The sequence below is a fragment of the Dipodomys spectabilis genome, unplaced genomic scaffold (genome assembly GCF_019054845.1).
Source record: "Dipodomys spectabilis isolate Male_0828 unplaced genomic scaffold, ASM1905484v1 ptg000297l, whole genome shotgun sequence".
Taxonomy (NCBI): Eukaryota; Metazoa; Chordata; class Mammalia; order Rodentia; family Heteromyidae; genus Dipodomys; species Dipodomys spectabilis.
The window spans coordinates 19,541,491-19,568,759 of NW_024870974.1; the positions used below are offsets into that span (position 1 = coordinate 19,541,491).

Consider the following 27,269-nt stretch of genomic DNA (forward strand, 5'->3'; position numbering starts at 1 on the left):
ACCCAAAATGCCCTCATTTTTGTACTAAGGAAACCCAAAGTGATGATACTAAGTGCATTTAATATGGAGTATTTATATAACTACTCACATTTGAACTTCCATCTCGGATAGAAAATTGTATTAACTAAGAAACTCGAAGGCCATTTTCAGGCTTTGAGTTTATTGACATAAATGGAAACCAGTTAACTTGATTATCTTGTTTCATTAATATCTGTTTAAGCTTTGGATAGCATTGCGTTTTTAGTTGTTTGTTATTGTTATTCTAGGGTAGAAATCAGCAAACTTCTTTTGAAGCAGCCGGATAATAACTGTGTTAAACTTGTGGCCATGTAGTTTTTGTTGCACCTATGTAGTTCTGCTATTACAGTACTGAAGCAGCCATATTCAATGTATAAATGACTGATATTAGCTCTCCTAGTTAAACTCTTCCTTAAAAAAGCAGATAGTAGGCAAGACTTGATCCACATGATATGACAATGCTTGGTTCTAAAAGACCCATTTATCTCACATAAACTTTATCCTTAATATCTTACTTTTAAATTAATTAGTTAATTAATTTTCTCAGAAGCAGAGACTTAGACAAATTAACTTGCCTAGTCACACAGCAAGTCAGTGGTATAACTAGTTTGAACCCAAGCTCTCTGATTTCACAGCTTTTAGCCCTGATAATGTAAACCTAAGGTAAATTGCTACTGCATGAAGGCAAAAGCTATAGCTTAAAAGTTGAATACTCATACTGATTTAATAGTATAATAGCAGTGGATATTTTTCTTTGTAAATAAAATTCTGTGTAGAATGACAATGTACTGAACAAATAATACTGGACAATTAATAAAATAGTTCAGATTTATTGTATTTATTATCAGATATCTCTTTTAAGGCTTAAATTTAATATGTAATAGAGTTATAAACATAGCATATTTTATAATTCACAAGACAACCTTCTAAGATACAGGTTCCACAATTTTTTTCTTGTTTTATATGTGAAGAAAGTGAAATTTAGATTAAATAATTTACTCAGATCCTACAGTATGCGTTATGGAGGTTGGATTTGATTTCAGTGGAGCTGACTTAAAAGGCTGGCTGGAATGAATACCCAGAGTGAGCTGCTTCTCAATGAAGATGTAGTTAGTCTCTCCAAAATCTCGAAGTTCTCGCTTAACTCAGTCCTTTTTCTCATTAGAAAGCTCAAGGCTTTGAGGAAAACATTTTTAAACAAGTAGCTGCAAACTCATGAAAGATTTTAAGCTGGACATGTTGGCTCAATCCTATAATCCTAGCTACTTAGGAGTAGAGATGGGAGATCAACTCTCAGTTAATGGCTGGGGAGTTCCTGTCATCCCCAGCGATAAGATGAAGCATATATACTATTAACATCCAGGTCTGATTTGCATAAAGTAAGCTCTAAACCTCAAAAATAAATAGTGCAAAAAAGTAACTAGAGGTAGTATGGCAGAGTGCTTGTCTCACAAGGGATACATTACTACTGGTTCCAAGTTTACACCAAGTTAAGTTGAATCAAATGTTGAATTTAATACTCAATTTTCTTCTCTTTTCTTCCTTCCCTGTGGTATTGGTGTTTGAATTCAAGTCTTTGTGCTTGTTGAGTATTTTGTGAGGAGGTACTTTGAGTATTGGAGTAACTATCTAGCAAAAGATTTTGTGCCGGTTCCTAGAAATCAGCCTTTGCCCCAAGAAGATCTGGCTTTTTTTTTTTTTTAACACAGAGAGATCTGGTATTGGGTGTACTCCTTACTGTTTTTGAGCTTCTCAGTGTGCAGAGGGGATATATTTATGCAATATACACAAAAATACACATATAAATGCATACCTATATCTACATTTATCTATGTACCAATATATTGAAAACCATAAATTTATATGGACACATCCAGTTACAAATCTAATCCAAAATAAACAGGATTTGCTCTACTTTTCTTCCATTGTGTTTTTGTAAGTGCTGACTTCTAGTGAAAATCCAGTTCTCTTATCCTTAATATATTATTTTATTAATACCCTTGTGTATTCTTTTGGTTTCCTCTCATGCAGATTCCTCCCTGCTCTACTAAGGTGCTGAACTTCTTGTGCTGTGCCCATTTCCCTCTCTCTGCTTCTGTTCACTTGTCTGTCAGCTTACCCTTCTCAGCCATTATGTCAGGAACAAAGAATGTGAATCTTTTGTTTGCTGCTTAAAGACAAGTATCTAGAATATGTTTCTTTTATGTCTCAGTCTCAGTGCTTAAAAAGATTTACTACTTTTATGGAGTGCAGTTATATAGCCCTCTGTTAAAGTCTGGTTTTAGGCTTTATTAGATGTAGAAATAAGGACTGCTTAAGGACTACTCTTTAAAGACTACTCTTTAAACAGTATAAAAATGCTGTTTTTATCAGGAATATGGAATTGTAGTACACAGATTTTATAACTATGCTTGCCACAAGGTGGACACTTCTCTCAATGTAAAGAAAAACTTGGCAGTTCAGAAGTGATATGGTAGCTCCATAGTGTATTTGTGGACCCAACATTCATTCTCTTTCTGCTCTTTCATCCTTTCATGCCTAGTGGCATCTCTACTTCACATCCGTACTCCTGGCAACAGAAAGGAGTCGGTGGGAAAGTTGAAAGGGATATGTGTTAAGATGCAGGATAACAAAGCTGTATTATAACATGCAATCATTTTATTTAAATTTTCCTGGCTATAACTTAGCCACATGGTCATACTTAGCTTTAAGTAAAGTTGCATCTTTAGCTGGATGCTGTGAGGAAGGAAGGGATAAGTGGATTGTGGTAGGCAACCTAAAAATCCCTGCCACTGATGATTCTGTTGGAATGTAGTGGGTCCCAACCAGAAGAGAAATTATTCAAGTCAGCAGGTAGAAGATGACATGTCACCTTTGTAAAACTGAGAAGCTTATGCTGACAGCATCATAGCTGCACTACCTCTTTAGTCAAGCGTGTCTTGTAATATCAGACCCTAGAATTAGACACTTACTCATCCAGTTGTGAAACTGCTAGATCAGGTATGCCTGCCTTTATTAAATATGTGGCATGAAGAAACAAAAGTAAATGTTTGTTGCCTGCCAGCAACTCTTTGTCTGGAGAAAAGGGTATAGTGGGTGAGGGAAGAAAGGGGAGATCAGGAGTGTTTCTTATGTTATCAGAAATAGAAGTACTACCTTCTTCCTTCTTCCTTCCTGAAATACCTGTGTTTAACAAGATGTTTTGTATGTAGTAAGCATTAAATATAGTGACTATTGTTAGAAAGATGACTTGAGAAATTTGAATAGATTTCACGATGACTCATATTTAATCTTCCCATGTAGCTGCTTTTTGAGAAAGTATGATTTTCTATATGCTATGACTTATTGACTCATTGAGAAATAAAGTTGACAAAAAATTAAAAGATTTTATGATATCTTTAATAGCAGTTTTAAACTTCATGAAATCACATTTTCTTTTGTAAATCTAATATAACTATGTAGCATAAATTTTGTATATAATTTCTGGGGATGCATGAACCATAATGGGGAAAAAATCTCTGGTTTAGATAAAATTGAAATAAATATTACTGTAAACTGGAATCAATAATTTAAACAAGTTCAGTTAGTTAAAAGGAGGTAATAATGGTTAAGATCATGTGAAGCAAACACATTTTTGAACTCTGATTGTGCTCACCTGCTTAGTGTTTTGACTTAAGCCAGTTATTACTGTCTGTTATGTTTTTAAATGGTAGTAGTAGCTCCTATATCACAAGATTGAGGAATCAATGAGATAATACATACAGAGCATTACCTGGAGGCCAGATATAAAGTAATCATTCACTAGCTATGTACTACTGTGGTTTTTTGTTTATTTTGTTTTGTTTTTGTTGGTCCTGGGGCTTGAACTCTGGGCCTGGGCACTGTCCTTGAGTTCTTCAGCTCAAGGCTAGCGCTCTACCTCTTGAGCCATAGTGCCACTTCCAGTTTTCTGAGTGGTTTACTGGAGAGAAAACTCACAGACTTTTCTGCCCGGGCTGGCTTTGAACAGTGATCCTCAGATCTCAGTCTCCTGAGTAGCTAGGATTACAGGTGTGAGCCACCAGTGCCCGGTTTCTGCTGTTTTTCTTTTTTTTAATTGTCATTATTCTTTGCCTTTCTAAATTGATATCATCTTGTAGGTTTCTGTGATTATGTTTCTTGAATTTTTGTAGCTTAGAAGTAAAGTTATTCTGATCAAAAGCTTGATTCTTTGAAATTGCTATTTTTTAAAAATATTAACAGAGACACCTTTGATCTCTTTTCCTTTCTGCTTATGGCTCATCAAGGAGAAAGTCTTCAGTATGCTCTTAAAATTTTTGTCTTTCTCCCTTACTTCCTTTCTTGTCTTCTGGCTGACCCAGCAAAAAGAGAGAAGCTAGTCTGATATTTGTGGCCTCTTTTGAAAACCCCTTAATGGTATTTGTCCTGTCAGCAGTTCTGGCATATTTAATGTTTCACATCTTGATCCCAGGAAAAGTCCTTAACTTTTCTCCTTCCTTTCTGATGAGTAGCCCAATCTAGCAAATTTGGTTTTACTTAAGAAGAACTATAGACCCCCTACTGTTTTTAAGGCTGACTTTTGACACAGATTACTTCTGTTGAAGGAGTTCATTGTTATTGAGCCAGTGCCAAGTTTACATTAGAACTTATTTTTTTTAAAGCACATTTCAGTAGAAATCAAATGATTTTCCCAGTTTTAAAAATTACTTATTTTTTTTGAAGGCAAAATGGCACATGATCATCTTTTAGAATTATTTAATAAATATAGAACTCATAAAAAAGAAAATAAAGAGCTCCCTTGGTTTCATCCACTGAAGTAGTCATTTTAGTTTTTTTGTTTTTTTTTAACCAGTGTTGGGGCTTGAACTGAGGAGTTGGGTACTGTCCTGAGCTTATTTTTGCTCAGGACTACAACTCTGCCAGTTGAGCCACAGCTTCACTTTGTGCTTTTTGGTGTTTTTTTTTGAGTTTAGAGTCTCATGGACTTTTCTGTTGGGTCTGGCTTCAAACCATAATCCTAAGATCTCAGCCTCCTGAGTTGTTAGGATTATAGATGTGAGCCACTGGCGACTGGCTCCTACTTTTGTATAGTTTCATCAAGGCCTTTTTCTCAAATATAGATTTATATGCCTTTAATTTTTTCCCCCCTGGAATGAAGTACTGCTGTTTTGTATTTTGCTGCTTTTCTATGTAGTTACGTGGCTTCACATTGTGGTTCTGTACTGATAAGCACATTACAAATTGAAATTATTTTAAATAGGAATGTATTGAATACAATTAACCTACTCTATCTCCTCCTAGCTTAGCAATGTAGTACACTGTACTGTATAGTTGTGTCCCCTCCTGGTTTCATGGCCAGCTGGGAGCTGCTTCCTCTTAACATTGAGAGAGACCCATGGCATCATTTAAGGCCAGAGGGGCTAAGGCAGGAGATCAGATTTGGTTTCCTTAAGAAGAGCTATAGACTCCCTACTGTTTTAATAGGCTGACTTTTGGGCGGAGGACTTCAAATTTGAAGCATAGTTGCTACTCAGTGTGCATGGCTCTCACACCAATGTTAAATTGAACATGTTTCTAACCATTCTAAGTCAAGATTTTTCTTTACTTTGTGTAGTGTTAGATGTATTATTACATCGAATGGAAAGTCAGCTGATTCCCTATTGTGATGGATATTTATGTTGTTTTAAAATTTTTAGTAATCACTGGACATTTATTTTTCAGTAATTGTGGTAGTAATTTTTAGTGTACTTAGAGTTGAATTAGTGGGTCAAAAGTTGTATACCTGTGAACTGACTTTGAAAGTGTCTTTTTCTAATCAAATTTGGCTATTATCTGTAACTCTAATTATTTCAATATGCTAAAACTAATTCGGTTTAATTTTTTTCTTTATTATAAATTGAACATTTTTTCATGATTTTCAGCCTCCCTGAGGTTAATTTTTTATTGTATGTTTTTCTGATTATTCCCTAGTATATTTATATAAAATAGGCAACATTTTACTTCTTGTATTAAATAACAGGTTATGCTTGCTATTTTTTAAAAAACGTTCATTCTTTGCTGGGCTCAGTTTATCACTTAGCTATTTATTTTAATGTATTTATGTAGAGAATAAATCATCTAGTAAAGAAAAAACAAACTTCTGAAGAATGTAAAAAAATAATCATATATATGTGTGTGTGTGTGTATATATATATATATATATATATATATATATATATATATATATAAATATATGACAGCACCTAACAGCCATTTTTGCTTCTGTGCGAATTGCTTTGTGTTAGATGATTGTATGGTTTTTGTATGATTTTGACTGTGACTGGTTTTAGTTACTCAGTAGTGGAATGTCAGCCTGGGAGCCTAGAGTTGCTTAGTAAAAGACTTCAAAGGCTTTACAGCCTTGACCAAGGGCGCAAAGTCCTCAGAATCATCCCCAAAGCTGCAATGCCCTTCCCAGAGGCTGGGGCAGTAAGGCCCTAGGGAAGAAATATAATGTTTTAAGAAACCTAAGCAACTCCATTTTTGTTTAACACTCCATCTCAGTTCTGCGACTTGACTCGTGATCCACTTTAGCCCCCAGTGCTAGGAATTTATGACAGAAAGCCATGCACAATTCTTGGAGCCTTAGATGGTGTTTGTTTAAGGCAGGTGATAGTCCCCCTTAGCCACCTAGGACTGGTTAAGAGTTTCTAACCAACCAGTTCTTCAGAGCCCGGGGCGAGACATGCCATGCATTCTGTTGGTCCAGGTGTGACTGGTAACCTTGGGTGTGACTGGTAACCTTGGGTGTGACTCCTAACCTTTTTCAGTCAAGCTATGGACCAAGGACATTTTTCTGTAAAGGTCAACCAATCATTATTTGCCCAGTTTAGCTTGCTTTAAAGGTAAATGTTAACCAATCATTTAATTCCTTACGTAAAAGTTCCTTAAAGTTGTTTGTTCAGTACTATAAAAACTGCGCTGTTTCTATGCTCAGGGCCTCTTAGCATCACCGGTTACTGTGTGCGTGGAGGACCAAGCTCGAGCTTGCAATAAACTGGCTCTTTGTTGCTTACATTGATCGTGTTCTCTGGTGGTCTTCTGGGGGTCACCGAATTTCGGTAGAACACTTACTAGAAAACTTTCCTTATCTAATGTACAAATAAAAGGGATGGTAATCAATATTGTTTCCCTATTAAGAGATCTAAATTTCTATTTAGTTCTAGCCATGTTTTACATAAGAGATGTGTATAAATAAAATGTTATATGTATACCTTTATTTTATTTCATGGTTGAAATGAAAGAAAATTAAAATTATTTGCTTTCCATATTTATCCTATGATAAAGAGAAGAAGATGTTTTGGCATTAATCTTTTAGCATGATAAAGTACTTGTTTTTACTTTTTGTTTTAGAAGAAAAACAACAGTGAAGACGTTATGTATTTATGCAGACTATAAATCTGATGAAAGCTACACTCCAAGCAAAATCTCAGTCAGAGTAGGAAATAATTTTCACAACCTTCAAGAAATTCGGGTATGTCATTCAGATTTTTAAAAATGTGTCTTCCTTTAATTCTTGTTGGAATGATCATAGTTATAAATGTTAACATGTCAAAGGAAAATTGCTAATATTGAAGCCAACGTTTGGGGATAATGTTTTTTGTATTCTTTTGGATTCTTATTGTCATCTTTCTTCAGTATTATGGGAATTTTCAGTCTGTAGAAAAGGAGAAATAATTTGATAGTGAACCTCAATATGCCTAACTTCTAGATTAATTGTTAATATTTTGCTATATTTATATTGAAATCTGCCTCTCAGTTTTTTTTGACAGTACTGGGGTCTCGAGTACTCAAGGTCTCATGCTTGCCAGGCAAGTACTCTACTAATTGAGCTATGCCTCCAGCCCTGTTTGCCCTGGGTCTTGCTTTATGCATGGGCCCATCTGGACTTGTGCTTCCCCTTGTTGTTGAGATGACAAGCATATGCCACTACACCAGCCTTTGGTTCAGATGGACTCTCATGACCTTTCGTGCTTGGACTGGCCCCCGTCCACAATCCATATCTAGGGCTGCAGGATTGAGCCATCTCCTCCATCTTAGCATTCTAATATTATACATTTCAAAATAAGTTAATGTTAGGTTTTTAAACAGGTAGCCGAGTAAGAACAGCACCAGTACGCACGTGGTATTCAGGTAAGGGGTAGGTTTATTCAGTAGACCTGCTGGGACCAGGCAAGGTTGGCACTCCACGTGGCTGGGAAAGGCCTGGGAATGAGAGAGAGCTGGGAAAGAGAGGAAAGAGCTAGAAAAGAGCAGAGAGAGGGGTGAGAACAGTAGCACTCACGTGGTATTCAGGTAAGGGGTAGGTTTATTCAGTAGACCTGCTGGGACCAGGCAAGGTTGGCACTCCACGTGGCTGGGAAAGAGAGAGGAAAGAGAAAGAGCTGGGAAAGAGGAAAGAGAGAGGGAGCAGAGAGAGCTAGAAAAGAGCAGCAAGAGAGACAGAGAGGAACAGAGAGAGAAAAGAGAGAATCTGGGCCTGGGCTAGCCCTTATCTAGGGTATGGGCGGGGAAAGGTGTGGCCACATCAAATTCGGATGTGACCTCAGCAGATGCAGATGTGACCTCTTCCAGGTGTCCCAGTTGCCTAGGTAGCACAGGTACTGGGTGGAGACTTTGCTGTGAGGAAGGTGGAGTCTGCTCGCCGTCCAGGGGCGGACCTTACAGTTAACAGATGTCTCTGTATTTTATCCCAATACTTGCACATAATGTGTTAGTGTTACCAGTGTTTACCTACTGCTCATTTTTGAGGTAAAATTTATTACAGTTTTGCTCAAATCTTAGATTATTTGGTAAGTTTGACAAATGCATACATCTGTGTAACTCTTAACTCTTTTAAGATAGAGAACATTTCTCTCACCCTAGAAAATTCCCTTAAATTCTTTCCAGTCAGTTTCCATCTCTGTCTTATCCTCAGATAAGTAGCCTTATGTTTTTAAGGCATCTTTCAGTGTGAATTTTTTTGAAATTCATCCTCATTAAAAACACAATATTTAGCCGGGCGCTGGTGGCTCACGCCTGTAATCCTAGCTACTCAGGAGGCTGAGATCTGAGGATCACGGTTCAAAGCCAGCCCTGGCAGGAGAGACTGTGAGACTCTTATCTCCAATAAACCACCAGAAAACCGGAAGTGGCGCTATAGCTCAAGTGGTAGAGCGCTCGCCTTGAGCTGAAGAGCTGAGGGACAGCGCCCAGGCCCAGAGTTCAAGCCCCACGACTGACAAAAAAAAAACAACAATATTTCCCTTTTTTTTAAATTAAATGAAGTGTTTTGTTCTGAAATTGGCTTATATATTGATAGAGTAAGGACATTATCCACAGGTCTTTTTTATTTTTTTGGGTCCGGTCGTGGGGCCTGAACTCTGGGCCTGGGCGCTGTCCCTCAGTTCTTCAGCTCGAGGCTGGCACTCTACCACTTGAGCCACAGCGCCACTTCCGGCTTTTTTCTTTTTGCTTATGTGGTACTAAGAAATCGAACCCAGGGCCTCATGTATGCAAGGCAAGTGCTCTACCACTGAGCCACCTTCCCAGCCCTCCACAGGTCTTTTTAAAGACTTTTAAAGTCTTTTAAAAGCCTTAGTTAACATACATTAGTTGTACAAGGGGGAGGGGGAATTCCGATGTGACACTTCCATACGTGCCTATAGTTTTCCTCAATCCTTTTCTCCCTTTTAAAACAATTTCAACAGGTTGTTCCGTTTTCAGACATGTACATAGAGTACTGCCCATAATTCATTCTGTAATCAGTGAGATTTCTTAGTCCATCTTCCTACATGCATGAAATGTATTTTGGTATTAACCACTCATTCTCTTTCCTGCTCTGCCCTCCTGTTTAGCCAATCAAACAATACCATAGTTAACAATCAGGTTTTATGTATGTATGAATGTATATATATATATCTTTAATTCTAGATTCCCAAAGTCTAGATTTAAGTCTAGATTCCAAAAACAAGTGAAAACATTTGGTATTTGGCCGCCAGTGCCTGGCTTATCCTGTTTTCTTTAATGGCTGACCTACTTATATATTCTCCCTCACAATGTGTGAGGGTCTCTTTTCTCCACACCCTTACTTATCTCTCATCTTTTTTTGATCACAGCCCTTCTGACAAATGCGAAATATGATACAGCTCCTTGGGGTTTTAACTTGATTAATGATATTAAATATTTTTCCTATGCCTGTTAGATACTTTTTAATCTTCTTTTGAAGACTCCCTATTCAGGTACTTTGCTTCTTTCTGAATCGTGTTGTTTGTGTTTTTGCCTTTGAGTAGTTTTAATTCCTTGTTTATCTTGGATATTAACTTCTTACCAGAGTTGCAAATACTTTCTTTCTGATTCCGTAGGTTGTGTCTTCACTCTGTTGATATTTTATCTTTATTTTTTTTCTCTGCTATATGTTTTTGAATAGCCTGTCATTGAGTTCACAGATTCTTCTGCTTGATCAATTCTGATGTTGGTGATCTGCTGTGTAGATTTAAAAATTTTAAGTGTATTTTTCAGTTGTAGAATTTCTTTTTGAAAAATAATTTCAACCTCTGAAAATCTTATTTATTGTTTTTTAATTTTTTCTCTTTTTCTGGTCATCCTGGGTCTTGAACTAAGGACATTGTGCTTGCTCAGCTGGCTTGCTAGAATGGCACTGTACCACTAGAACTATGACTCCAAACCAGCTTTTTGCTGGTTATTTTGAGGTGGAGTCTCTTGGACTTTTCTGCCCTTGAATTGTGATCCTTTGGATCCTGAGTAGCAGGATTGTAAGAATGAATCATTGGTTCCCAAATTGTTTTTCTGATTGTGTCAATGGTTTCTCGATATTTTTATAATGCTCTTTGATTTTTCATAAAAAGGTTTTTGAACTCTTTTTTACATAGTTCATAGATCTCCATTTCTTTAGGGTCAGATATTGTTGGTTTACTTTTTCCCTTTGGTGCTTCTGTCCTTGGTTTTATATGTATGGTATATTAAAATACCCACTAGAGGTCACTATTGGCTTTAACTTTCTATTCTCACTTTCCAGTTAGAACTTTCAGTGCTTCAAATACTCTTGTATTAGTTTTTCCTGGAGTACATATATTTAGAAAAATTTGATACATTCTGGGAAATCTATGTCTTCCAGTAAGATTTCTATATTTATGTATTAAAATGTTTTACATTCTAAGTCTTACTTACACTACAAAAGAGTTTTGAGAGGTTATGACAAACTGATATTTGAACACTTTTTTTTGTTCAGTCATGGGGCTTGAACTCCAGGCCTGGCCACTGTCCTTGAAGGTTTTTTGTTGTTGTTGTTGTTGTTTTCCCTCAAAGCTAGCACTCTACCATGTTGAGCCACAGTTCTACTTCTACAGAGCTATGGAGCTTTTCAGGTGACTAATTAGAGATGAGTCTCACATACTTTCTTTCCCTAGCTGACTTCGAACTGCAATCCTGTGATCTAAGCATCCTGAGTAGCTAGTACTACAGCCATGAGCTACCACTGCCCCATAGGAAATACCTTTAATCTAGTCTTTGCTTCTATAATATCATGTAAATGTTGAATCATTAACTGGTTGGAAAAGGGATCTTATTGGTAGTTATAGTTCTTAGAATATTTATATTTCTGTATAGTGACCACATGGCCTGATGAGACCAGTAATCCTGTATATTATCTGGTGATAATGTGGATTGTTTTTGTGAAGAACTTGATGAGCATACTGATTTTCTGTTTTCATTGAGGAACCATCTGTTTTGAACGTTGTTTTAAAATAATGGTGCCTTACCCTTTGTTGTTAATAACATGAAGGATTATTATAGATCTGTGTATGTAATTTATTCTTTTTTTGTAAGTTAAATAAATAACAGGTAGTATTTTTAAAGGAAAAGATGAAGCAGATCAGGACTTTTTTTAGCCTTAATCTACCATAAAATCAGCATTATTTCTTTGTCTAATTCAGATACTAAGTCAAGTGATTAAAATACTGTGGACTTTTCTGAGATTTTGGAGCAGTTATTTCAGTAGTTACAGAATTGATTGAGAGGGAAATGCACCTAGATCTTTTTACATTTTCCACAGATTGTTGCTCACTGAAAGGAGAGTATGCATTGAAATTTTAACAGTTTTTCTTTGTGTTAAAAATTTTGAGTTTGTTTGCTTTAAATATTCTAAATGTTTATTTTCTATAATTTTATTTTTGTTTTGAAGTATCTTAAAAAGGTTAAAGGTTTGAAAAGTGAATGCTAGGTTATTTATCTTAAAATTGTGATTTCTTTTTCATATTCCTTTTACTTCATATTGTTTACTTACATATTGTTTCTAGATCTTTGTTGCCTGTATTAAAATCTCTGTAAAGGCGTCGGGCCCTTTCTTTAATAGTGTGGAGTGTATTTTATGTGTATGTGCGTGCATGTATGTGCATGCACCAGTCCTAGGACTTGAACTCAAGGCCTGGGTGCTGTCCCTGAGCTTTTTGCTCAAGGCCAAGGCTCTACCATCCAAGTCATGGCTCCATGTCTGGCTTTTTGGTGGTTGATTGGGGTGGCTTTGAAATGTGACCCTCAGGTCTCAGCCTCCTGAGTAGCTTGGATTACACTTGTGAGCCACTGGCACCTGGCTGGAGTGAATTTTAATATCTGTATCTGAACAGGGACTTAAAATGGACTTTCTGTCAAATGATTTGAAGATATAAAACTGTAGTTACCCAACCAAAGAGAATATTTTTGTTCCTCAAACTGATTGTATGTATGCCAGTCATTCTAGTTTCTGATATTACAAAATTTTCATGCCATACAAATTGAGATTTTAAAACATTTAGGGGCTAGGTGCTTTGGCTCATGCTCATAATCTCAGGAGACAGATAGATAGAATTGCAATTTGCACCAGCAAAAAGTTAGCAAAGTTCCATCTCAACAAAAAAGCTGGGTATGGTGGCATGTTACTGGTAATCTTGAGTATTTGTAGGTACCAGAATTGCCCAGTCTTGATGCCAGCTGAGACCTTACCCAAAAAATAACTAAAGCAAGAAAGGGCTGGCAATACGGATCATTTGATAAGAGTATCTGCCTAGCAAACAGAAGGCTTTGGGTTCACGCCCCACTATTGCTGTTGGCAGAGTATTATAGTTTCTACAGAAGAGACTACTATTTCTGTACACAGTGAGAAGTAGAGGCTGAGTGTGGAAACACACTTGTGTATTACCAGCACTTGGGAGTTAGAAGCAGGAGGATCATAATTCAAGGCTAGCAGTGTTACAGAGTGAGTTCAGGGCCAGTTGGGGCTACAAAGCATGTTTGTGTCTCAATGGAGAACCAAATAACCAACCCTCCAAAAAAAATTAAGTTGGAATATAACATTTTGGTGGACTATATGTAATTTTTAGTTCAGAAATATTGTCTTATTTCTCTCTCAAAGCAACAGTTTAAAAGTTTAAAATTTTTCTATTCATGATGTTATATGTGTTATTTCCCAAATGTCATTTTGTATTTAGGATATATTTCTTTTTGAAAGTCAGATATGTTGTACAGTAGAGCCCCATATATATTTTTAATAGAGAAACTCTGTGTGTGTGTGTGTGTGTGTGTGTGTGTGTGTGAGTGTGTGAGTGAGTGAATGTGAGTGAGATAGTACTGGGGTTTGAACTCAGCCTTGTACTTGTTTATACTGAGTGAAGCTAGCCAGGCCCAGGAACACAAGTACCATGTGATCTCACTCACGTGGGGTCTGAAAGGACTGATTTCATAGAGGTTAAGGGTAGAATGGTTATCATAGGCCAGAGAGAGGAGGGGGAGGTGGTAATTCGAGAAAGTTTGATCAGTGGGTGCTAAGTTACAGTTAGATAGGAGCAAAATGTTGCACGGAAGGATGACAGAAGATAACGGTTGCATATCTTATATCTCAAAAAACTAGGATGGATTTTGATGACAAGGGAACAAACAGTAAGTGTTGAAGAGGATAGACCATGTTTAACTGATTAATCACTTCACAGTGCATGTGGGAGTGAGAAAGCATGTGCTACCCCATCAATATGAATAATTGTTGTGTTTTTAAGAATCAGAATGAATTTTGAAAGTAAACACATGAAGTGCTATGGGGGCACAAGGGGCTATTACGGGCAATGGCCTAGAAAGGTTTCTACAGTAGATATTGGTTTTGCTAACTCTGAAGGACAAATGGCAGCCTACTGAGGTGCACAGTAAAGGCAGGCTGCTAGGAAGGGTCTGGGAAGGTATAGTGTAGTGACAGTGCCTGCACGCTGGGTGGGCGTGAGGGAGTAAGTAATACTCATTCATTATTCAGTACATTTATCGTGATGTTACAGGGTTCCTGTGAGTTTATGTTCTTACAGGGAAATAAATACAGTGTATAAATGTTCTGTGAGAATGTGTAGGCGAAAGTCAGGTTTGGTTACAGTTGAGCTTCCTAGGAGGTTAGATTTTAAATGAAGAACTGCTAAGCTTAATCGTGGAAGTGATGGGGCCAAGGCAACATGACGAGCCGCTGTGTAGTATCCAGGTGAGCATTATTAGGATTTAGCTGAGGCTTGATTGGCTCAGCACATGAGGAAGGGATGGATGAATCTGCAGTAGACTTAGGACTGCTTGACACCTGGGATATGTTGGGAACCTGAGTGAGGCGATTGAAGTGTGAACAGGCAGGAGTATCTGCAATTCTTCTTAGGCTTAGGCAGCTGGTTTGAAGGTTGCTATTTGCCAAATATAGTACGCAGAGCATCCTCTGGGGGTGGGAGAGGTACGTGACGAGATGACAGGAGCTTTGGTTGCTTGTGTGTCTTTAAAATAGTCAGGTATGTGGGTCTGAATCTAAGAAAGAGGACTAGGTTAGAGGTATAGCTTTGAGAATCATCAGTGTGTAAGTAGAACCTTAGGTGGCATGTTAATTCACATAGGAGGTGTGTATAGCAGGTAAGAAGTGTGCTAGAGCAGGAACCATGGGACTGCCAGTACAGATTATTCAAATTCTTATTCAAAATTCTTGGGGCCAGAAGTACACAGAATTCATTGCTGTTTTTTAAAGAAAATGTTGAAATATTTACATGTAGGTAATAAGAGACCTTGGAGATGATACGTAAGTCAAAGCATGACACTGATTTGTTTGATATTTATCAGTTACACAGTCTGAAGGTAATTTTATGTAGTTATTAGTAATAATGCTCATGAATCAGTGTCATTGTGTACTTTTCTTGTAAGATTGTGTTGGTACTCAAAAAGTTGCCAGTTTTGGAGTAGTTTGGATTTCAGGTTTTCAGATTAGAAATTCTCAGCCTGTATTTGTAAGATGATTCTGAAGGAGAGTCTTGTTTCATAACATGCCAGGGCATACATACTTCAGGCAAACATAGATGTAGCAAGAGTGCCACAAGGCCATTTTTTGTAGTCAGTTGTTTTGCAGTAATTAATAGAACTGCTTTGTTGCTTTTAGGCAAAGTAGCAATAGTCATAGTCAGGAGCAGATTACAAAACTAAAAAGCTCTTTACTTTAACCTCTGGCTCTGTATATTTCAGCAGAAATTTCTGTCTTACTTATAAAAGTGAAAATGATGTGGATTTTGAGCTACAGATCACCAAATCCTCTTCTAAGGAGAACATAAAAGATAATGTGGCTGAGAACGTAGGACAAAAAGTTACCACATAAATCTACCAGGAGCCAGGTGATCCATGCTTGCTTAGTTTGCTATAAGAAGATTTTCTGGGCAAATCATATTACCTTTCTCAGAAATTTTGCTTTTAAATTGAAAAAAAAATCTCAAAATTTATGATCGTCCTTGTTTTTAACCATTCAGTTCAGTCGTCTATATACATGGCTGTACAACACATCTCCAGAACTTTTTTATCTTTCAAAAGTGAAATTTTTGCTAGTTGCTGGTGGCTCACACCTGTAATCTTAGCTACTTAGGAGGCTCAGATATGAGAATCATGGTTCAAAGCCAGCCTGGGCAGGAAAGTCCACGAGACTCTTATCTCCAGTTAACCACCAGAAAACCAGAAGTGGTACTTTGGTTCAAAGTGGTAGAGCACTAGCTTTGAGCAGAAAGAGTTCAGGGACAGTGCTCAGGCCCTGAATCCAAGCCCCACAATTAACAAAACAAAACAACAAAAATGAATGAAAAAAAAGTGAAATTCTCTATGCATTAAATTTAAAGCTTTCCCTTTCTCTACCTCCAGCCTCTGGTGACTACCATCCTACTTCATGTTTCTATAGCTTTGCCTATCTAAATACCTCATATTAGTGGAGTAATACAATATTTGTGTTTAGAGACTGACTCATTTCACTTAACCCATGTCCTTAAGATTATATCCTATCGATGCTTCAGTATGATGAATTTCCTTCCTTTTTTTTTGGTCAGTCTTGGGGCTTAAGCTCTGGGCCTGTGTACTGTCCCTGAGCTCTTTAGCTCGAGGTGAGCCCTCTACTACTTGAGCCACAAGAGCACTAACTAGAATGTGGTGGAACAGAACTCCTTATCTCATGGCTGGAAAGAGAAAGAGAAAGAAAGATTCTGATACTCTCATTGTCTAGAAAATTTCCCACTAGACCCTACTTAAAAGTGTCTCCCACTTTCCAATAGTACCACACTAGGGATTAAGCTTTTAACTTAAGGGCCTTGTGGAGCATTCCAGATCCAAAGTAGACTAGCTTTTTTATCTTGTGGTAACAGAGTCCCTAATTCTAGCAACAAACTTATTTCTGATTAGGCTAGTAGTATCAGAAAGTGCTATCAGAATTATTGCTGAAACCTACCTTGTTGAAGCATTGGAAGTTTATGTAATGAAAGTGAGCTCACTCAGGAACTCCATTTTTTCTCATCTTTGTATTTTACATGTGATAAATGGAAGAACCATTGAAGCATCCTGAGAGTGATGAAGTGAGAATATTGGAGTAGAAACTAGGAATACAGGGGAGTGGAGAGTTTTTTGTGGCCGTTTTTCTCCCTCATAGGAATTAAGACAACTCATCTGCTGTTACACATTTGACTCTTAGATTCCATCCACATTTGAGATCATGTGGTATTATATCACTTTTAACTTTTTAAAGTCCCTGTTAAAGTAATCTTACATTCTTGAACAATTGTTCAGTTTTATATGAATTTACCCCAGTATTCCGGCTGGGTAGATGCCTCTGAAATGGAGGGAAAGTGATCAATGATATTTAGTAGCAGAATGTCTTTACACTGTTTCAGGGAGAGAAGAATATATTTCCTATTTTGCTTTTTTTCTCAATTATAGTGAACTTGGCCAAATAACATATATTGTACACTTAAAGTTATATCTTTTAAAATAATAATCATATACAATATTAACTCTTGACTTCTTCCTCTAATTATAACTTCTTTGATGAGAAGAATGAATATTCTTTTAATTATATGACATCCATTTTCCATTATCTACTCTTATACTTATTTTGGAAATAACTGCTAAGATTTAAAGAATGATCACAGAGCTTTATTTTACTTGTTTTATAAATTACTTCAAGGAAGTACAGTAATGCTAACAGTCTTAAAGCTTATTCTTAGATCTTTAGAATGTTCCCTCAAAAGTTGAGTTTTCTATTCTTTTTCAATAATTAAGAATTGCTTGAAAAACATACATATTCTTTAGCTATAATACAGTTCATTGGCTACATCAGTTCGTAAAAATATATTTTTTTTCTTTTTCTTTTTTTTTCTTTTTTTGTTGGTCGTAGGCTTGAACTCTAGGCCTGGGCACTGCCCCTGAGCTCTTCAGCTCAAGGCTAGTACTCTGCCACTTGAGCCACAGCACTACTTCTGGTTTTCTGGTGGTTTATTGGAGATAAGAGTCTCACAGACTTTCCTGCCCAGGCTGGCTTTGAACCATAATCCTCAGATCTCAACCTTCTGAGTAGCTAGGATTACAGGCGTGAGCCAGGGATGTCTGGGCTTTGTAAAATTTCTTGTTAGTGTTAATCCATATGCCTACAAGAATGTGCATGAGAGGGTTAAGTATTTTAACTCTGCCAGCCATCAGCCAATGATATTAGTAGTTACTTCTGTAGTTTAAATTTACACATATGATTAAGTAGACTTAATGATGGCCCTTTGGAAGCTAATCTGTTTATAAGCCAAAGGGTCTCTGTTCTGTGTCAAAACCAATAATGAATGTTACCTATTTTGCTTCAACTGTCAGCATCCCTGGAGCCAAATTTGTGTCCTGCCTAATAACAAATTTTGTGTGTGTGTGTGTGTGTATGTGTGTGTGTGTGTGTGTGTGTGTCTGTGTATGAAAGACGGTGGGGGGGGGGAGAGACAGAGAGATCTTCGATAGCTTCCATTAGTATCAAGATATCTCTTTTGATCATACTCAAGGCTAAGTAGCTGGCACATGGTGTTTAGTTAATATCATGTGCAATTATTCTCTCCTGAAGTGACCCATGGTAGTTACCTTAAAAGTGGGGAAGTCATGGAGTGGCATTTGTTTTGGATTAACTGAAGAAAAGGATGCAAGACTGATTAGTCTTAAATGATTCTCCTCTCTTGGCACTACTTTATGATATACTTATGATCTTAGAGAAGATAAAGACTAAAGGCAATGCAGTGGATTGGAGAATTGAGTAGCTTCTTAATTTGCCTCTTATAGCCCTCAGGTAGTAAACGGGCTCAGCAGGTTAAGAAAGACAATTTAGGGGATAAATACAAGATGAGAAATAAGAAGATAGCTCTCTTTACCTTCACTCTGTGCCCTAGTACTTAGGTGCTACATCACACTTAAAATCATGAAAGAGTGAAAAGCAAATCAAAATTACTGAGTTTGTAATGTCTAGTTGTTAAATGTTAGCTTTGTAAATTTAAAATTACCATTTTATTTTGCTAAGGAAGATCAGTAGAAGGCATTGAGAGGTGCTCCTGGCTTTTAAGTACTTCTTGTTTTTTAGAGTTATGTTGAGAGGAAATTGCCTATGACAAATATGGAATTCCAATTGAAGAGTTTTCTGTTGACTAAAATCAGGATTATCAGTAGCATGGAATTGCCATCACTCACTGAACTCCATTTAACCTGAGCTTGTAGTCATCTAAAACTTGCTGATATTCCCCAGGAGTCTTATTTGTACTCACCATTGAACACAAAGTTCCCTAGCCTTGGCTTACTGGGGGAAAACCTTGTCTGTTTCATAATCAGCAATCTGGGTTTTAAATACTGTTTGTAGAGTAGGAGTGAAGGATTAGACCCAAGCTCAAGAAGGGACCCTGTGTTTCTAGACTGTCTTTGCCACATGCAGCTTTAATCAAGGGGTTTGGACTCTGTCAAACTCTGTCAGAGTTAAGATATTGGTATTATCCCTTCGTATTTTGTGATACATGATAATTTCTGTCTTTTCCAAGCCTCTATTTACTTTAAATGGAGTATCACAAGCCAGGTGCCGGTGGTTCACGCCTAAGCTACTCAGGAGGATCCGAGTTCAAAACCAGCTGGGGAAAGAAAGTCCATGGAACTGTTATCTCCAGTTAACCACTAAAAAAAGCTGAAGTGAAGTTGTGGATCAAGTGACAGAGCACTAGCCTTGAGCCAGAATTGCTCAGGAACAGCACCCAGGCCTTGAGTTTAAGTCCCAGGACTGGTACCCTCCTCCCCCCCCCCACCCCTAAGAGTATCATATTTCCTATCTTGTTAGGGTAGTTTCAATGATTAAATGAAATAAGCTGTGTAAAACTATCTCCATATAGCAATACAGAGTAGATTTTCACACTTTCTCCTTTTCTTGGTATTGAATGCTTTCTACTAGTACATGACTATGCAAGGTGACCACTGTTAGAGTACATGTGCCCTGTGTATATTCAAGAATGCTTTAGTGAAGGAGCGTAGGATTCAGTTCCTTACTAGTAGATCTAACTATGAAATGTTGCTGTCACTGACCTTTCTTAATGTGGATATTTGGTGTTTCAAGATGAAGTGTCCACAGTTGAACAGAGAATACTACATCTATGGCTTGTATGTTTCTTTTTAAGTTAATGAATTTTTCATAGGTGTTGGATTAGATAATATAGATCTAATCTTTTGACTCTTTAGTGTTAATGGCATTATTGTTTTGCAGCATTGTTTTGCATAAAGGGGTAATTTGGCAATTTTAAACATTCTGTTATAATCTAATGTATAAAATATACTAGAGCATATTCTGACTCATGTCTGGCTCATCAGAATGTCAGATCTTTACTAAGGTGATTGTTTACCCCTTTTGGATACTTTGTACTTGAAATGTTTTATGCTATGCAATTTATTTTCATTTGACTTATTTTAGAAACAAGCAAAGCTGACAATATAGATAACTTTGGATTTCACTTCTAAGCCTTTTTTCTGAAGAATGCATTATTTTAAAGTAAATATCTACAGTAACAAATTTATAGACTAAGGGGGTATAATTGAGCATTTAAAAAAGTTCTTATTCACATTAAAATTCACTGCCAAGACTTTTAGCCAAGCCAGTAGTTTAAAAAAAGGTCTGCCTATCAATCCTAATTGCACAAGTATTTTTCCAGATGTCATACAAAGCAGTGAGTGAAGTCAAGTCAGGGTGGGGAAGTAGTAACAGTTTCTGGAAATGCTCAGTGTGCCCCTATGGTAGTAATTTGGTTTTAGGTGTCAGTGTGGCATAGCAAATGAACAAATTAAAATTTTATAAACAAAGGCAGAGGTAAGCATAATAAAATTTTTGCTAGGATATATGTTGGCTTAGCTTATTAAAATCAGTTAAAAATTATGGACATGAAATGTCATATTTCACAAAGCAATTGACACCCTCATACCTACTGATGTACAGTGACACTGAGAGATGACCAAGTTATGTGGTAAGAGGTGAACCGACCAAGTTCACTCTGTTTGGTGAACTAGACAGATCTAGTTAGGTTAGCTGTGGGTCCTCTGAAGCCTCACTGTTCTCATATTTGATCTTGCTGGATTCCTGAGATGATTAAGTAAAGTAAAAGTAGAAAGACTTGTCCGTATTGCCTGTCACAATAAACATTCAATTAATACAAATTTTCTTTTTTTATATGCGTGTGTATGTGCATGCGTGTGTAAATGTTGCGAGCATGCATGTGCTTACTGGTACTGAAGCTTGAATGCCAGGCTTCTTTGCTCAAGGCTGGCACTCTACTTCCGGCTTTTTGCTGTTTAATTGGAAATAGTCTCATGGGCTTTCCTGCCCAGGCTGGCTTTGAACCTCAAGTCTCGTATCTCAGCCTAAGATAACAGGTATGAGCCACCGGTACCTGGATTTCTTATATGCTTTTAAAAAATAAATAGTATTTATTTTTTTTGGTCGGTCGTGGGGCTTGAACTCTGGGCTTGGGCGCTGTCCCTGTGCTCTTCAGCTCAAGGCGAGCGCTCTACTGCTTGAGCCACAGTGCCACTTCCAGTTTTCTAGTGGTTTATTGGAGATAAGAGTCTCAAGGACTTTCCTGCCTGGGTTGGCTTTGAACCGCGATCCTCAGATCTCAGCCTCCTGAGTAGCTAGGATTACAGGTGTGAGCCACCAGCGCCCAGCAAAAATAAATAGTATTACAGATTAAAGTTTTTTTCAATATTTGAGGTAAAATACAAATTTGTTTTTCTATTAGCTTCCAGGAAACTACTTGTGCTTTCTACACCATGAGGAGAAATCTGTATAGACCACTGGGTACTATGTAATATGTGGCTTATTTAGTTGTGTAAACATGTAAGAAAATAAAGGCCTAATAGCTGATAATTACTTTCAGAAAGCTTTATTTTTGTAATAAACTTGTATGAAATAAATATTACTCTATGAAATTTATGTATCTTAATTTATAAATCAATTTGGGATAAATATAGGCTTTCTATCATAAAATACTACTGATTTGGGGAAAATTATGTAAACTAGTAAGTTATTAAAAGAACCTTAAAATTTCATTGGATGACAAGTGGAATTATAATTTTGGGGATAACTGATTGCATTCAGTTATCCATTATAAGAGGTCCAACTTTGGAAATCCACCGAACTGTCAGGCACGAAGACCAATAGTTCATAGAATTAATTGACCTGGTGCTTTCAGTAGAAACACTTAGAAATAAAATTCTCTTTACAAATAACATTGCAAATGAAAACTTCAGAGGAAACTGTTTTATCCTGTTTCTCTTTTGGGGTTCTATGAATCGGTTAGCCAGCTGTGGATGGAGGTGGGTCATGGTGGGCTGGCATTGGAGGGAAGGAAATATGAAGGCTAGAAGAGTGTGCAGAAGGATTTATCTGACAAAATGCTACAGGGAAATGATTTAAACCATCTTGATCTTCAAAATTAGTATCTTTGAATGTCTGAAAAAGATGTTCAATTTGTATTTTCTACCCTTATTTTGTGTCACTCAGCCTTTTGTAGTTGGTAGTCATTGGAAATTATTATTGCAATGAATATTTTCTGAAAAGTAAGAAAGAAATTAAAATTTTATTTTAAAACTTGTTTTAGATCATCTGGACTCTCTCCCTGCCCTCTAATAATTTATGAGAAATTGTAATCTTCCAGGAGGTAGATAACTTTCCTGTTTCATTTTCTTTTTTTAAAAAAGACATCTTTTGCATTGTCAGAAAATGGCAAGTTGTAAATGAGCTTCAAAAATAGTGATAAAACATGATTTATAAAGGAAAGAATTGATGGTGTATTTCACCTAGAATAAGAAAGACAATGTGTAGTGAGGGATTTTGTGGTTTTCCAGTGCAGTGCGTGTGCTTGAAAGCCGTTCTCAGCAACGTGGGTGGCAGGTTATGCTACCATGTAATGTATTGTAGTTGGCTCTCCACACTTGTCAGGGTTAGTGTTCAACCATTCGGAAAATTTTCCCATTGTTCTATCATGTGAACCGAGACTAGTGTTGAATTCCCAATAACTTAACAAAAAAAAAAAAAAGAAAGAAAGAAAGAAGGAAGAGGCTTAATTAGAAGTTTGAAATTTCATTACTTCTTATTGTTTTAAGACAGTACTGCGTATTTTAGCATTTTCTTTATTATCGCTTTTAGTGATAAAGAGATCAAAATCAAATTTTCATCTTATTTTTAATAGGTTTTACAGAAATTTGTATACTAAACCCTGCCCTTTTTTGTGTGTTAACACTCTATTTCTGTCCTAAGCATTTTGCTTTAGATGGACCATAGCTCTTGGCAGCTAGTGCATTTTTAGCAAATAATACTGTTTCTAGTAAGAATTACAGAGAAAAAAAAACTTTGTGTGAGGTCCTTGTAAACTGAACCTTTGGAACATTACTTTACCCCCTCCCCTTTGTGCTTCTTCTCTATTTGTGTAATGGTTATAAATTACATCGTTTGGAAAGAAGAATTAAAAGCACTTTATTTTGCTATTTTGTACTTAATTTTTCTTTCTCTACCTGTTATTTTAAAGATACACACAGAAATAAGCAGTTGGATATTGAAATTCCATTGTGCCAGCACCTCTAGAGCATAATCCAAAACACCCAGAAAATCGCCTGCTGTACTGTCTGCAGTGTCTTATGAAACCATCAGTGTCTGCTGTTCATAGACTTAGTTTTTCCTGGTTAAAGACCGTTTTCTGACTGTAGGGAAATGTTTATTGATACTGATATTTTCAATCTGTGAAGATTTCTGTATATAGGATAAGGTGTCATGGGATTACATTATTGTACTCTTGTCATTGGCACATCAAAAACTAGAAGAATGGTTTGCATGTACACACTATAAATAATGAAACATTTAAATGAAAAACGTTAAAAGAAATAATGAGCATTTGTTGAGGATATGTATAATAATAGATAATACAATATTAATTTTAAAATCTATTCCAAAATCTGTTTTATTTGTAGGTGAAGTATGTCTTAGCTTCTTGCACACAGAAATGTCATGTGTCATGGGTTTCACTTTTAAAATTGAGATTCATAAATATCTTGGCCTTTGGTAATACTGTTTTTGAGTCATATTTTTTTCAACTAACCTCCTAATAAGGAAATATATTAGGAAGTATGGCCCTCAGAGGTTTTCCTTTTTAAAAAAATCATCTGCTTTAAAAAAAAAAAAGTATTAACTTAGAGTTTCAAATTGGTTGCAGGCACTTGCAAAATGTAGTCCAATGTGTTGATGGTCTTACCTTCCATTTAGATCCATGAAACATTTAAGTGTGAAATTAATTACCTTTAATCTCCCATAAAGATTTGTTGGGATCACTCAATGCTGGTTTTTTTTTTTTTTCCCCTTAGATGTAATAGAGTAAATTTAGACATCTTCACTGAAACCAGCATTTTACTATTTCAGTTTGCTTTTGAGTTTCTTGATCAATTAAAGCATACCTTTATATTTCATAGTTGTTTTATGAATCTTTGATTCTTCTGATTATTCCAGTGAGATTACTGTATATGGGGGGCAGTTATTAAGTTCTAGTTAGTAGTCTGATAGACAATGATGCTTACTAGTCCTTCATTTATTCTGCTTGATATAATTCTTATTTGTTGTTGTACCCTTTTTTCAGTCTAGAGGATAGAAAGATTGCCATTTAAACAAAATGTATCTCACATATGGCTTTTGGAAGGGGAAATGAAACCGTCAAGCCCTTAACATGTTAGTTTTCTAAAGGGTGGGGGAGGGGTGTTCTGAGGAGACCTGCTTCTTGATTGCCAGGAAGCCTAATTGCTCACAGGGCAACCTGGCACACTGCCATGTCTCCACTGGGCTGTTTGTTGGTACTATGGAATAGAACAAAAAAAAAAAAATGCCTTTGCTTTTTCTACTTACTTGTTACTGATTGCAGTTTTAGGAAGAAGTTAACTTTTTTTCCCCTCAAAATGATAGTATTCACATCAAGATATAGTTGAACTTCATGTTATATATGCCAGAAGTAGTAGAGTTAATTTAATGTTTTTAATATTCCATCTAATAAATGAGTTATGTCTCACTCCAAAATATTTATTTTGTATACTTTCACATTATTCTTAAATCTGGATTTGGCTGAAAACTTGTGAAAGTAAATTATGAAGTGAATTGTTTTGGCCTTTTGTATTTTATAATCAAGACCTGTTACATATGAATTATGGAACTAGTGCAGATCATAGAATTTTTAAACAAAATGAGTTTGTATGTCTTAGGAGTTACTTTACTTGTTTTGAAAACCTATTGGGACTGTTTTGTTTACATTCACATATTTAAAACTGAAGATGTGTATCAGTTTTTCATCTCTGCCTAGATCTGTAAGAATTTTTGTTTTCTTTGTCATGCTTGCTTTAGCCTATGTATAGTAATTGAAATAATTTCTTTTCTTCCCGGTCTTCTACAACATTGTTCTGCCTCTAAGGTTTACTTTAGAGGATTATGGCTTTTTGAGTTTGATAGTGTATATTCACTTGTGCTCATTCCGAATATGTTATTATCTTATACTTACTCCAGATAGATTTATTTGAAGACTACTTTATTACCTTTGTGATAATCAGAGATAATCAGTCAGAGATACTAGACATGGGCTACCAGCTAGGTGGCCCATAGGCTAATTATATAACCTCTGTGAACCTCTGCTGCAAATTAGAGATGTGGTGTTAAGATGTTGGAATCCATGTCTGGTAAGAACATGGCACATGGTAGTCAAGGGAAACCAAGCCTAGAAAACTGATTATGTTATTATAACATGTAGTAGTATGCCTTGCTATCTAATCTCAGGAAATTGACAGTTTTAATTAGGTAAAATGGTTGGACATACAAATGTTTCTTTAAGTTGATAAGGATCTAAGAGCACCAGTTTTGGAGTCATCCCTCTGGGGTTTGAATTCCAGTTGTGCTACATAACGTGACCCTTGCACAGTCAGCCTCTCTGTGCCTTATATTTCTTACATTTAAAATGAAGGTTAAAATAGTGTACTTCTCTAGGGCTTTTGCAAGACTGAGATAAAACTATATATGTAAATGCTTAAAACAATGCCTGGTAAGACCTAAGTGCTCCAGTGATGCTTTAGCTACTGTTAACTATTAATATTCCATAGAAAAGGAAATATCATAAGGCAAGAAAACATTAGTGGAGTCAGTCTTCATGAATGGATGTCTTTTCATCCAATCCTAAACAATGCTGGCTACCTTTATCCCTACCTTGGAGAGATCTGCATTTCCACGAAGTGCCAAATTAGCAATTGGCTTCTTAGCCATTATTTCAGAGGGTTTCTGATACCTTGCACTAAGAGCCTCTTACATGGCTGAGTTTGGAATTCTAGTTTGGAAATAATTTTTTCTCATAATTTTAAACACATTCTGTAAATGTTGAGAAATACAATACCTGTTTTAATGTTCTGATGCTCACATGTGATCTGGTTTTCTCTCATGAGAGAGGCATATCTGTCTCCTTCAATCTGGTTTATTTGACTTAGTATGATGATCTCAACTTCCATGCAATTTCCAGCAAGTGACATAATTTCATATTACTATTCAGTTATTATATATGAGTATTTTACTTATCCATTCATGCATTGAGGATCATGTAGGCCGATTCAATGACTGTTGTGAATAGTGATTCAGTAACGATGGATGTGCGAGTACTCTACTGTATGCTGACTTTGACTCCTTTGGGTATATACATAGGAGAATAGCCAGACCATGTATAGTAGCCCTGTTTTTAGCTTTTTGAAGAAGTTCTATACTGATTTCTACACTGGATGAACCAATTTACATTATCACCAACAGTTTGTAAGAGTTCCATTTTCTCTTGCATCTTTGCCAGCATCTGTTGTTTTCTTGATGATTGCCATTCTGACTGGGTGAGGTGGGGAATAGAATCTTGTGTATTTTTAATTTGTATTTCCTTGATTGCTATGGATATTGAATATTTCTTTATTAGTCATTTGTACATCTTCTGAGAACTGTCTATTCAGTTCATCTGTTCCACTTGTTGATTGGATCATCTATTTGGTGCTTTTTCTTTTTTTTTCTTTTTTTTCTCTTTCTTTTTTCTTTTTATGTATTCTGGATATGAATCCCTTATCTGGTGAATACTCATCAAAGATTCTCTGCCTGTAGGTTCTCTTCATTTTGGTAATTGATTGCCTTAATGTGCATAAGCTTTTTTGTTTGCTGTAATTTCATGTGTCAGGTTCTTGCTTTTATTTCCTGAGCTAATTGGACATCTATATAGAAAGTGGTTGCTTATGTATATATCTTCAACTATTTTCCTTATGTTTTCCTCTAGTTATTTCAAAGTTTCAAGTATTATGTTGTGGTCTTTGACTCATTCGGAATTGATTTTTGTATAAGTCAAGTG

The 27,269-nt window shown here is 36.3% G+C and overlaps 1 protein-coding gene across 2 annotated transcripts in view; it reads left to right on the top strand.

Annotated features, from left to right (window-relative positions):
- Nucleotides 1-27,269, top strand: part of Anapc10 (anaphase promoting complex subunit 10) — a 36,758-nt gene that overhangs the window by 4,899 nt on the left and 4,590 nt on the right. For both annotated transcript variants that reach the window (XM_042701715.1, XM_042701716.1), the window contains exon 4: nt 7,411-7,531. In XM_042701715.1, coding sequence (XP_042557649.1) covers nt 7,411-7,531 — 121 coding nt within the window. The remainder of the gene's footprint in view (nt 1-7,410; nt 7,532-27,269) is intronic.